General features: G+C 39.7%; 1 protein-coding gene across 1 annotated transcript in view; it reads right to left on the bottom strand.

The window, feature by feature from the left end:
* GALNT12 (polypeptide N-acetylgalactosaminyltransferase 12) overlaps positions 1 to 12,553 on the bottom strand; it is a 56,334-nt gene extending 43,781 nt beyond the window's left edge. Inside the window, exons 1-2 of the mRNA XM_007498995.3 lie at positions 11,992 to 12,553; positions 5,193 to 5,362 (exon numbers count right to left, since the gene is read on the bottom strand). Coding sequence (XP_007499057.1) covers positions 5,193 to 5,362; positions 11,992 to 12,431 — 610 coding nt within the window. The 5' untranslated portion in view covers positions 12,432 to 12,553. The remainder of the gene's footprint in view (positions 1 to 5,192; positions 5,363 to 11,991) is intronic.
* Positions 12,554 to 13,281: the final 728 nt, after the last annotated feature.

The following is a 13,281-nucleotide window of genomic DNA, read 5'->3' on the forward strand; positions in this document are numbered from 1 at the left end:
AAGACAAGAGGTCCTAGGTTCAAATCTGGCCTCAAACACTTCCCAGCTGTGTGACCCTGGGCAAGTCACTTAACCCTCATTGCCTAGCCCTTACCACTCTTCTGCCTTGGAGCCAATGCACAGTATTGATTCCAAGATGGAAAGTGAGGGTTTAAAAAAAAGAAAGAAAGAAACATTGCTCAATCGAAGAGTTGACAAACTTTTGTAATTCTTTAGGCATAATTCCAGATTGCTCTCCAAAATGATTGAATTAATTCACAGTTCCACCAACAGGATATTAGTGTCCCCATTTTTCCACATCCTCTCCAATATTTGTCATTTTGTTCTTTCATCATGTTAGAGAATCTGATAGGTGTGGATATCTCAAGAGTTGTTTTGATTTGCAATTCTCTAAATAAACAATGTTTTGGTAATTTTATTGGGAAGGCATTGAATAAATGGATTATCTTATTTAGGATTATCATTTTTACTTATGTTGGCTCACCCCAAGCATCAAGAATTAAGATTTCGAGTCAAGTAAGGATGCCCATTATCACCTCTATTATTTAATATTGTACTAGAAACACTAGCAGTAGCAATTAGAGAAGAAAAAGAAATTGAAGGTATTAAAATTGGCAATGAGGAGACCAAGCTGTCACTCTTTGTGGATGATATGATGATTTACTTAAAGAATCCTAGAGAATCAACCAAAAAGCTAATCAAAATAATCAACAACTTTAGCAAAGTTGCAGGATACAAAATAAACCCACATAAGTCATCAGCATTTCTATATATCTCCAACCCAGTTCAGCAGCAAGAATTAGAAAGAAAAATTCCATTTAAAGTCACCCTAGACAATATAAAATACTTGGGAATCCATCTGCCGAGACAAACACAGGAACTATATGAACACAACTACAAAACACTCTCCACACAATTAAAACTAGATCTAAACAATTGGAAAAACATTGATTGCTCATGGGTGGGATGAGCTAACATAATAAAAATGACCATCCTACCCAAACTTATCTATTTAGTGCCATACCCATTGAACTACCAAAAAACTATTTTACTGAATTAGAGAAAACCATAACAAAGTTCATTTGGAAGAATAAAGGATCAAGGATATCCAGGGAAATAATGAAAAAAAAAATACAAAAGAAGGTGGCCTTGCAGTCCCAGATCTCAAACTATATTACAAAGCAGCAGTCATCAAAACAATTTGGTACTGGCTAAGAGACAGAAAGGAGGATCAGTGGAATAGACTTGGGGTAAATGACCTCAGCAAGACAGTCTATGACAAACCCAAAGACCCCAGCTTTTGGGACAAAAATCCAGTATTTGATAAAAACTGCTGGGAAAATTGGAAGACAGTGTGGGAGAGATTAGGTTTGGATCAACACCTCACACCCTACACCAAGATAAACTCAGAATGGGTGAATGACTTGAATATAAAGAAAGAAACTATAAGTAAATTAGGTGAACACAGAATAGTATACATGTCAGACCTTTGGGAAGGGAAAGATTTTAAAACCAAGCAAGACTTAGAAAGAGTCACAAAATGCAAAATAAATAATTTTGACTACATCAAAGTAAAAAGGTTTTGTACAAAGAAAGCCAATGTAACTAATATCAGAAGGGAAGCAACAAATTGGGAAACAATCTTCATAACAAAAACCTCTTAATTACTCAAATCTATAAAGAGCTAAACCAGTTGTACAAAAAAATCAAGCCTCTCCAATTGAAAAATGGTCAAGGGACATGAATAGGCAATTTTCAGTTAAAGAAATCAAAACTATTAATAAGCACATGAAAAAGTGTTCTAAATCTCTTATAGTCAGAGAGATGCAAATCAAAACAACTCTGAGGTATCACCTCACACCTAGCAGATTGGCCAACATGACAGCTATGGAAAGTAATGAATGCTGGAGGGGATGTGGCAAAGTAGGGGCATTAATGCATTGCTGGTGGAGTTGTGAATTGATCCAACCATTCTGGAGGGCAATTTGGAACTATGTCCAAAGGGCGATAAAAGACTGTCTGCCCTTTGATCCAGCCATAGCACTGCTGGGTTTGTACCCCAAAGAGATAATAAGGAAAAAGACTTGTACAAGAATATTCATAGCTGCACTCTTTGTGGTTGCAAAAAATTGGAAAATGAGGGGATGCCCTTCAATTGGGGAATGGCTGAACAAATTGTGGTATCTGTTGGTGATGGAATACTATTGTGCTAAAAGGAATAAAGTGGAGGAATTCCATGGAGACTGGAACAACCTCCAGGAAGTGATGCAGAGTGAGAGGAGCAGAACCAGGAGAACATTGTACACAGAGTACACATTGTACCACACATTGTGGTACAAGAGAACGTAATGGACTTCTCCAGTAATGGCTTTACAATGTCCCTGAACAACCTGCAGCAATCTACGAGGAAAAAAAAAACTATCCTCAAGAAGAGGACAAACTGAGGAAAAGCAACTGCTTGACTACAGAGATTGAAGGGACATGATCGAGGAGAGACGCTAAATGAGCACCCTAATGCAAATACGAACAAGGAAATGGGTTCAGAGCAAGGACACATGTGATACCCAGACGAATCGTGCGTCGGCAAGGGAAGGGGTGGCAGGGGGAGGGCAGGGGGGGGAAGAAAATGATCTGTTTCCAATGAATAATGTATGAAAATGACCAAATAAAATAATGTTTAAAATGAAAAAAAAGAATTAATATTTCTCCTATTATTTAAATCTTACTATTTGTATAAAAAGTGTTTCATAATTATGTTCAAGTAGTTTCTGGATTTGTTTTAGCAGGTATACTCCTAGGTATTTTATTCTATCTATGGATATTTTAAATGGGTTATCTCTTATTATCGCTTTTCTTTTTCCTTTCTTTTAAAAACAACAAAAAAAAATCCTTACTTTCTGTCTTAGAATCAATAGTATTGGTTCTAAAGTGGAAAAATGATTAAGAGCTAGGCAATTAGGTTTAAGTGACTTACTCAGGGTCACCCAACAAAGTGTCTAAGGCCAGATTAGAACCTAGGACCTCAGGTTAAAGGCCAGTTAGCCAGGTTAGCTCTCTAGCCACTGAGCCATCTAGCTGCCCTCTTATTATCTCTTCTTATAGGACTTTGTTGGTGACAGAAATATTGATGACTTCTGTGAGTTTATTTTAAATCCTGCTACTTTGCTAAAATCATTGATAGTTTAACTAATTTTTTTAGTTGAATCTCTAGGATTTTCCATCTAGACCATCCTATCATCTGCCAGTTTTATCACCCCTGCCTATTCTGATTCCTTAATTTTTCTTCTCTTATTGTTATTGCTAGCATTTCTAATACCTTCCTTCATTTTTTGAGACTAGACCCCACTAGTTTCCTAGTATCCTACCTAAGATGGAAGTCTAGCCACCGATAATTGGCACAACTCCACTGCTAAAGAGCAAGAACTTTGGCCTGCTTAGCTTCCATCCTGAGCCATCTTTAAGCAAACTGATGGACACCTCCCTTGGACCTCCACTCACTTCTTCTTTCCTTCCCTCCTTCCTCCCTTTTTCCCTTCCTTCCTCCCTTCCTTCTTTCCATTCTTCTCTTCTTCCCTCCCTCCTTTCCTTCCTTCCTTTCACAGTCTATCTAGTAACCAGTCTCTGTATTCCACAAAATGTGAGATATATGATACCCTGCAGGTCAGGGCTGACAGTTCTAGTGTAGAGATGCCTTTTCAGATATAAGAGTGGAGTCGCCTTGTGCCTAGGTATTGTATTTCTCCAACTCTTTCTTCCAATAGTATTTCATCTCAACAGTAATATGTAAACATTGATCATTTTTCATTAGTGTTTATGCTGCTACTTTAAATAAAAGTTATATATTTATAGAAAATTTTCAACCTAGTAGCTTGATGGTATGTATCTTAGCTATCATCCCTCTTATTTCCCCACACTTAAAGGAACTTCATGATTGGGCTGATGACTCCCCAAAATGCCATCCCATAGTTCAGTGACTAGCAGCCACTAGACCTACAGACACAATGCTTACACAAGACCTGATCAGCTACTCAATCATCAAGGTGACCCTTAGCAATTCAATCTCACTTCAGTGACAGAAATTTTACACAAACACAAAATAGTATGACAACACTATATAAGGCTTGATATCTGTAGAATTATACAAAATTATAAATACTAAGGATTTTTAGCAAGAAGGGATCTCAGGAAATGACCTAGTATTCTATGTATAGGCAGGTGATGTCCATTTTATAGATGAAGTCATTGAGGTCCAGAGTAACCACATTACTATAAGTTAAAAGCTTTAATCCTTCCTTGAAATCTTCCCCAACAATTCTGACTCACATTGAACTCTCTCTTATAATTCTACAACATTACTGCCTTCTAAAACAAAACTTGGCACTTAACTATATAAGTTCTTATACTATTTCCTAATTACATTATATATTAAGTGGATTATAAGTGCCTAGAAATAAGGAGTGTATGATACATTTCTTGTGAACCAACAGTAGAGGATATATTGTGGATAGGCAACAAAAACTTGGGGTCTGATAGTATTAGGTCTGGGACTACAGATTAAGGTAAAGACCAATCACCAACTCAACAATGATTCATCAGTGGTCAGAAGTCTAATGGAAAATGTGCAAAAGATTAGAGAAAGGAAGAGGAAGAAATAAAAGATGACCAGGAAAGGAGAGGACCAATGGGCCTCTTCCAGCTTCATTCTCCTACTCACCCTGTCAGTAATCTTCCTGTCTTATCAGAGAAATAACATTTACCTTCCACTACTAGTGCCAGTCACCTATCCAGGAAATCCAGTTCACTGTAAATAATTTCCTGCTTTCTGCTGGGCTTTCAAAGTATCCGTTAATCTTTCCTCTCATAGGACAAAAAAGAGTTAGAAACAAAAAGGACTGCGGTATGCCTCTTTTTACTCTCCTCAAACTCTTTATCTTCCGATAAAAAGACAATTACCTAAAGTAAGTTATACTAGTACTTACTCTAATCAATGACAAGTGTCAGACCACATACTCTATGTAATACACACATACACATGCACACATATACATACATATATTTATTACATTCATATCACCCAAAAATTCAGTCACAGCTAAAAAAGTACTACTCTATTTTTACAACATTTTTCATCATTGCTATACCAAGAAAAACTATGTGTCTTCAAACAAAATTCATTCTAAAAAGCTGCTTACCTCTGTCACTGTAATCATCCACAAGGATAACTTCCTTAAGCAGAATATCTGGAGATGTCTCAAGAACACTATAAACTGTTCGTAAAAGAGTTGACCATGCTTCATTATAAAAAGCTATTACAACAGAAGTTTGGGGTAGATTTTCATAATCGTATTTCTTTTCTTTGCACCTGTAAGTTTAAAAAAAAAAACCAACTAATTAATTCAGACTCCACTAATTTATGAGTCAGAAATGGGGCTAGACTGAAGGTAATTTATAAAGAGCATTATGGATTACAAATGTTTTCCTTAAAACAACTGTGGAGAGTCAGACATTGAAAATTTTATTATCTCCATTGAACAGATAAGGAAATCTAGGTATAGGGCGTATAGGTGACTTAAGACTACAGACATACTTTGTTTTATTGTGATTCACTTTATTTTGCCTTGCAGGCATTGCATTTTTTTTTTTTACAAATTGAAGGTTTGTGGCAACTCTGAATTGAGCAAGTCTACATTTTTCTAATAAGCGTGCTCAAATCATGTCTCTACATCACATTTTGGTAATTCTCACATATTTCAAAGTTTTCATGATAATTATATCAGTTATGTGATGGTGATCATTTATTGTCTTAAAAAATTTTATTTAATTAATTTAGAATATTTTTCCATGGTTACATGATTCATGTTCTTTCCTTCCCCTCCTCCCATCCCATTCCCATAGCTCACATGCAATTCCACTGGGTTTTACATGTGTCATTGATCAAGACCTATTTCCATATTATTAATATTTGCATTAGGGTGATCGCTTAGAGTCTACATCCCCAACATATCCCGTGATGGTGATCTTTGATCAATGATCTTCAATGTTACCATCATAATTGTTTTAGGGCGCCCCATACTGTGCCCATATAAAATGTTCTGACTGTTCCACTGACTGGTGGTTCCCTTCTGACTCTCTCTCTCTCTTTCTTCTCTGATTTCCCTATTCTTCAGGATACAACAGCATTGAAATTAGGACAATGAAGTAAAAGGAAGAGTCAATTCAGGTGGCAAACTTAATTGTTGTCTTATTTTAAGAAATTGCCACAGTCCTCCCAAGCTTCAGCAGTCACTCCAACAGCAAAAAGATTGCATTCTTTATCTGAAGATAACAAAATCCCATGTCTATAGGGCACATACTCTATGTACATACATATTTTATAAATCAGATATTTCTCAAAAATTCAAGTTGGTCTTAGGAGCAATGGCCTAAGAGTTTCCTAATTTTAGATGGATGCCAAAGGTAGAGTCCTGAGTATTTGGGAACTTAATGCCTAAGAACCACAGATGTTAACAACCTAGGTTGGAAGATGGCATTGAAAGGGAAATGAAAACACGCACATACACATGTATATTCATATATATTCTTTATAGATTCTTCTGTGAACCATCTTTATATCTGTATATACATCTATAAACATAAACACACATTTGTACAAAGATGGTTCGCAGAAGAGTCTGTATCGGAATATGTACAAATATACATTACATATACTCCTTTATGTATGTGCTGATTAATCTACTGATCTAAATTTACCTTAACACAGATAGATGTGTGTGTATACATACACATATATGTATTTAAAAAGTATTTTAAAATCTAAGTGCTCTGTGGGTAATGGGGCATATCCAAGGCATATTACCAGATTTTTGTGGTTTTCTCTCTAGAAGAAAGCATAGGACTATATATCTAGAGTTCAGTCTTCAGAGGCCATGTGGTCCAAACCCCTCACTCTACAGATGAGGAAACCAAGTCTAGGGAGGTTAATTGATCTGCCCCTGGTCACACAGGTGGCAAGTATCCAGGGGGGGATGAACAAAGGACTCCCCCTCTCTATGGACCATCAGACATAGGAGAGAATTGGCTAGCAAAGGAGTAGCAGAAGTGGTTCACTTGGGTTAAATATTACCAAAGATTCAGAATTAAATGTAGGCTATCTTATTCTCATTTCTAACATGTAACGCAGCGAGCTTGCGGGAAGGGTAAATGGACTAGGTAGACTCTAGGCAATTGGACAAGAGTCAGAACTAAGCTGAGTAAGTTGGAAAGGGCAGTCTTTGCAGAAGGTACTGAGGATCACGGGATGAGTTAGAGAGAGTTTGGGGAGATCTCTAATCAAACTTCATTAAGAAGTCTTTTAATTAACTTGGCTGAACCCTCACCGCAGGGAGAATGAAAAAGAAGTGTGTCATTTTGTCTTTGCCTAGCTTATCTGTCCTGTTTATCTCTCAATCTACTCATCTGGGCATAGCAATTATAAATTTCAGAGAACCAGGACTGATGACATATGTCATAATCAGGGCTTAAACAACATGGGATAAACTAGGATGGTCCAGGCCCGGAATTCTAAACGAATTTATAACTGATTAAAGGGCTTAGTTAAGACTTATATTCTAAACAAGAGAGCAAGGGTGAAGGCCTGTTATTCTAAGACACGTAGAGACATGAATATAGAAAGCAGATGCAAAACTGGTAGGTTAGTCCAAAGAAGAAATGAACAGGAGGGGCGTAAAATCACTATCCAAAGCATAAAGAGAGTCCAGGATCCAGGAGGCCTACTCAAATGGGGGAAAAAAGGGAATGAAAGGGTGACTCTAGGTAGGAATTGAATCAGGACAGATATCCATCAGGAAATCTGCAGAAATTCAAGAAGGAAAAAGGTGACCATAAAAAAGAGTCCTGGCTACAGATTTTAAGCACCAGCCGATACGCAGAAAAGGAAATCAATGACTTGGGAATTATTCTTCGACAGATTCTTCAGTCTAGTGATGTTGGCTGCTGACTTTTCCACTAATAAAACACTCCATTTCTCAGCTCTGGTCATTCTCTCTGGCTACTTCCCATCCCTGGAATACTCTTGCTTCTTTTTAACTACTGACCACTCTGGCTCCTTTAAATCCCAATTAAAATTATACCTTTTACAGAAAGCCTTCCCCAGCTCTTCTTATTTCCAGTTATTTCCTTGTATTAATTATTTCTTATTTATCCCTTACATAGCTTGCTTTGTAATATCTTTGTTTCCTCCATTCCATTCTAAGGTCCTTAAGGGCTGGGGCTGTCTTTTGCTCCTTTTTATATCCTCAAATAAATGTTGATTGGTTTACTGGGCACAAAGCAAGGAATCCAGCTAAGAACTGGAACACCACATTATCTTCTCAATTTAAATTTATATCCTCTTCAGTTGGGATTTCTTGTTTTTCTTTTTTAAATATTTTCCTGATTCAGTTTTCTTTTTCATTTTTTACTTCCTAATGATTCCCCCAATCCTAAAAAGGCCCCTCCCTTGTAAGTAAAAGAAATGAACACAATAGCCATGTCTAAAAATGTATGTCTCCTTCCCACACTTATTTCCCACACTCTCTGATATGAAGAAGAAAGTGGATTTTGCATTTTGGTCAGGTCTAGCAAGTTTTTCTGACTTTGTATTCTAAAATTCCACTGCTATTTTCTTAAGTGCAGTGAATCATAAGACCTGGCTTCACACCCAATCTCTGATGTATGACCTGTGGGACCTTTAGTGCCTACATTAGCTTCCTCATCTGTGAAAGCAGGGGGCTGGACCTTTGAGGTCCCTTCCAGGTCTGTATCTCGGAGATGGGGATGTTTAATATGAGGAGATTGATTTTTTAAGAGTAGATGTGATACCTGCCTGCCTTCAGTCAAATAAAATATGAAATGATCACATGGATCACATGGAAGGCATTAGATATATTCTGCTTGGCCTCATAGGACAGGGAGTAATAAGTAGAAGATTCAGATGAATCAATTTAGGCTTGTTATATCAAAACATGTACTAGCAATTTGAAAATGGGGGGGGCTTTAACAAGGACCGAACTCCCCATTATTGGCAGTCTTCAAATAGAGGTTAAACAATCAGTAGGTGAAGATGGCTATAGAAGGAATTCTTGGTCCAGTACAAGTTGGACTGGATACTTTCTGAGGTCTCTTTTATTCTCAGATACTATTATCATAGCTTTTTAATATTTCCTCTCCTATGGACATATATAGCTAGAGTTTGAAGGGACAAGGGAGGCTATCTATCTAGTTTAACTTTCTCTTTTCATTGAGGAGAAAACTGGAGCCCAGGGAGCACTAGAAACTTAAGAACAGTTCTACAGTTAGTTAGCACAAGAAGCAAAATGTGAACTTAGGTCCTCTGAATCCAGCCTTCCTTCTTCAAAGTTTACCTAAACATGCAATCTATTCCATTGTGCTGCCTCTCTGAGATAAAAAAGATAAGAGAGTCACCATCTGCCCTCTAGGAACTAATATCACCAGGCTCTGGCAAGCTACTTCCCATAGGAATAAAAGAACTGATAATACTGTTGAGTGGTCAGTGAGTGAGCTTTGAAAAAAGGAGAAGGGTTTGCAAGGTCTGAAAAAAAGCAAACCTCATCCTACTTCTCAGACTATGGATGACAAGCTAGAATTCAATTCCTAGCAAAATTCTACAACATATTATTATACAGATGATTTGTGAGCATTTTAGAAAGGGTATCTGATCACTAAGAGGTAGGATGACTTCATGAAGAACAGGTCATTTCAGACTAACTTCATTTCCTCGTTTAGCAGGGTTATTAGATCAGGGAAACGATATAGCTAGAATATAACACAATTTCAGCAACACATTTGACATAGTTCCTCACGCTAGCTATTCTTATGTTCGAGATGTTAGGTTATGAACTGAACTGCCAGGCCTGAAGACTGGTCATTAATTCACTGATGAATCAAATGTCAACTCTGAGGAAGGGTAAGTGTGCCCAGGGATCTACCCTTTACCCTCTGTCAATTCATATTTTTATCAAGGACTTGGAGGAATTCATAGAAGTTTATCAAATCTGCAAATGATAAATAGTTCAAAGAAAAAGAGATAACATTTGAGATAAAAGCCAGGATGCAAAAGGATTTTTACAAGTCAGAATGATTGCCTGACCCTAATAAGATAAAATATAGTACAGTTAAATATAAACTACAAATGGGTTCAAAAAATCAATTGCAGTATAGAATCCCAGTGCAACAGGGTTGGATGACTCTTCATGAGAAAAAAAAAAATCTAATGACTTTGATAGGCTGGAGTTCAGTTGGAACCAAGACTGCCACCTGATAGTCAAAAAAGCTTAGGCAAAAGAGGCATAGTGATCACAAAGAGAGAAGTGCTGGTTATGCCCTGATCAAACCCATCTATAATATACATTCAAGGAGTGGAAATCAGCAAACTGAAGTACAACCAGGGGAGAGTGACCTAGATAGAAAAGAATGGAGAGCAATGGAAAAGTTCAGGATATGGAGATATTTAGACTAGAAAAGAGAAAAGAAAACTTTAAGAAGCCATATCATTAATATTTTTCAAATATATGATAGGGCCATTAAGGAAAAAAAAAATCCATCTTGTTTCTTCTTCCTCTGCTTGGCTGCAAACAGCAGAACTAGGACTCCCAAGCAGATGTCATAAAGATCTAACGAAAACTCTCCACCTCAATTTCCTCATCTCTAAAGTGGAGATAAGTAAAACTTACAACTTACCTCCTGAGATCATGTGCAAGGGAACCCCCAAAGTCTCAGGATATTCCAGCAGACTTCTTTCATTCAGCAAAATTAACTTTTTACTTCCTGGTATAGAGCATTACACTTTTTTGAGCAAACACCTTTGTGTCTGCTAATGGTGTTAACTAGGCTGCCTTTTTCAGGTGCCTTTCCTTTCCTGAAGAGAGGAATGAATATCATTCTAAAGGCTATGTGTGCAGTCCTGGAGTAAACTTGTGAGTACAGAGGTTTGGGATCCCATCAAGTCAGAGTTGACTGAGACCCCAGAGAGGCCTGGCAATTATTCCAAATCTCTCATAAAAGCCAACTATCAACAAGTTTGGCTGGATCTGGATGTTTTTAACTGCAGACATATACTGGGCTGTTTTAGCAGTGCAAGGCTGAGGTAAAATGATTAATTGGAAATCTCATGAACTGTTTTATGGTCTAATGAGGTTCAACTATCAGCTTCCCATTAGATTGTTAGCAGTAATTATAAGTGAATGAATCCCTCTTGAGTTTTTGTTGAAATCACATTTCTGTGTTTAGCATTCCTTTTGTGTGATAAAGTAAAATACGTGTCTTATAAGTGATTTACATTGTACATTAGATTCCTTTTATTGCTTCCTTTAGGAAAATCCTAAATAATAATGTTGCAGGGTGCTGGAGTTTAAACTAGAGATCAGTGTGAAAAATAGTGAATTCTATCTAGTCCTTTTGTGTAAAAGGTCAAAAGAATCGACAGGATAATAAAATGTTGGAGGTGGAAGGTAGAGATTAGCTAGTGTAACTCTCCCTTCCCCTCATTTTTACGGTTTCATTCATTATGAGAATGTTAAAAATGGATAGAGTACATTTCTTCCACTAGAATATCAACTTGTTGGTTGAAAACAGAGAGAGGCACACAGAGACAAAGTAGAAGTATTAACTGCTAACTCCATATTCTCGGGAAAGGGGGCATGGTATGGTGGAATGCCCATAGGCTGAAGATGCCGATGTGTTTCCCAAAGTCACAGAAGGGGCTAGCGAAGTAAACTAAGGCAGGGATCTGCATCCAAACCCTCTGACTTCGAAGTCATCTCTCAGCTGGGTTGCTACCACTCCCCTCACGGCTAAACTTTTTGCAAAGGACATAGACCTAACAGGGGAGGCGTGACTTCGCCGTGGTCACAGCGTGTGCGCCTCTGTGGCCAGGACCGGACTGGGAGCCAGGTACCCAGAAAGGAGCCCCTGCGCGTGGGGCGCGTCACTCACATGGGATGCCACCGCTCGGGCAGACGCCGATGAAGCGAGATGCGGTCGCTGAGATAGGTGTTGATCTGGTGCCGCTGGATGCTTTCCTCCTGCAGTTTCTTGCTGGTTTCGTCCAGTTGCAGGCTCACGGCGCGGCCCAGCTCGCCCAGCGCGCTGGGTGGGAGCCACGGCCGCGGATAGACTGGGCGACGCAGCCGCTGCAGCCGCTCCTCCTCGCTCTCGCCCGGCCGCTGGGCAACGGCGGCGGCAGCGCCAGCTGGCTCCGGCTGCAGAACCCGGTGCTGGAGCGCGCGCTCCTCTGGACCCAGGGAGGGGCTTCGCCAGAGCACCGAGGCCAAGGCCAAGGTGGCGGCCGCCACGGCTAGCAGCGCCAGCAGCGTCAGCGAGGAGGGGTAGCGCCGGGGACCCCGCCAGAAGCGCCGCCGCGGCTTCCACCACATGGCCCGGGGCAGCGCTCACAGTGCCTGCCCGCGGCAGAGGCGGTGAAGGAGGAGGAGGAGGCTAACCCGGATCCCGGAACCCAACTCCGGCGCGGACTCCGAGGCTCCCCGCCCCCACCTAGCCTGGGGCACCCCGCCCCACCTGCCCTCCTCCAGGCTCGCCCATCGGCGCTCTGTGCTCCCGCAGGAGTCCCACGCGCCTTCCCCTCACTCCAGCCCACGCTCACTCGCACTCTCGCCCCTCTTCCTTTTCCTGGGCCCTGCCCTTTCTCCCGGCCCTGGGCCCTGCCCCCTTGCTGACCCGGCAGTCCCGCGGATAGAGGCGAAAACAGAGAAGTTCTCGGAAAACTTTGAAAAGCAGACCCAGGACGGACTGCGATGGGGGGAGTCACTCCTCTCCCAAGAGAAGGGGAGGGAGGGGAGGAAGGAACGGAGGGAAGGTTGGTTATTTTTTGGAAGGGGGCGCATCTGCGTTGTTCGGAAGTGACTCTGACCCAGGGCGACTTGTTGGTTGATTAAAACCGGAGTAGTTTCTTCTTTATTCTGTTTTTTGTTGTTGTTTTTAATTCTGAACTTAACTTTTTTTTTTTTAGGTTTTATACAAAGTAGAACGGATAAAGGAATACCAATGGAACCAGGAATCTTCATTAACGTATAGCCTGCTTCAAGCAAATTCAAATCAAAGCAATGTTACTTTCAGAACTGCCTGCTAACTTTTTTTCTGTTATAACCTAAGGCATGAATTTATCATCTAATGATATTTGAGGAAGAGTGCAAAATATTCCAGCACCTGGATAAAATAGCATTTGTTTTGGATAAAATAGTATTTGTTGTAGCTGTTGCCACCAAC

This window comes from Monodelphis domestica, chromosome 7, assembly GCF_027887165.1.
Source record: "Monodelphis domestica isolate mMonDom1 chromosome 7, mMonDom1.pri, whole genome shotgun sequence".
In the NCBI taxonomy this organism is placed as follows: domain Eukaryota; kingdom Metazoa; phylum Chordata; class Mammalia; order Didelphimorphia; family Didelphidae; genus Monodelphis; species Monodelphis domestica.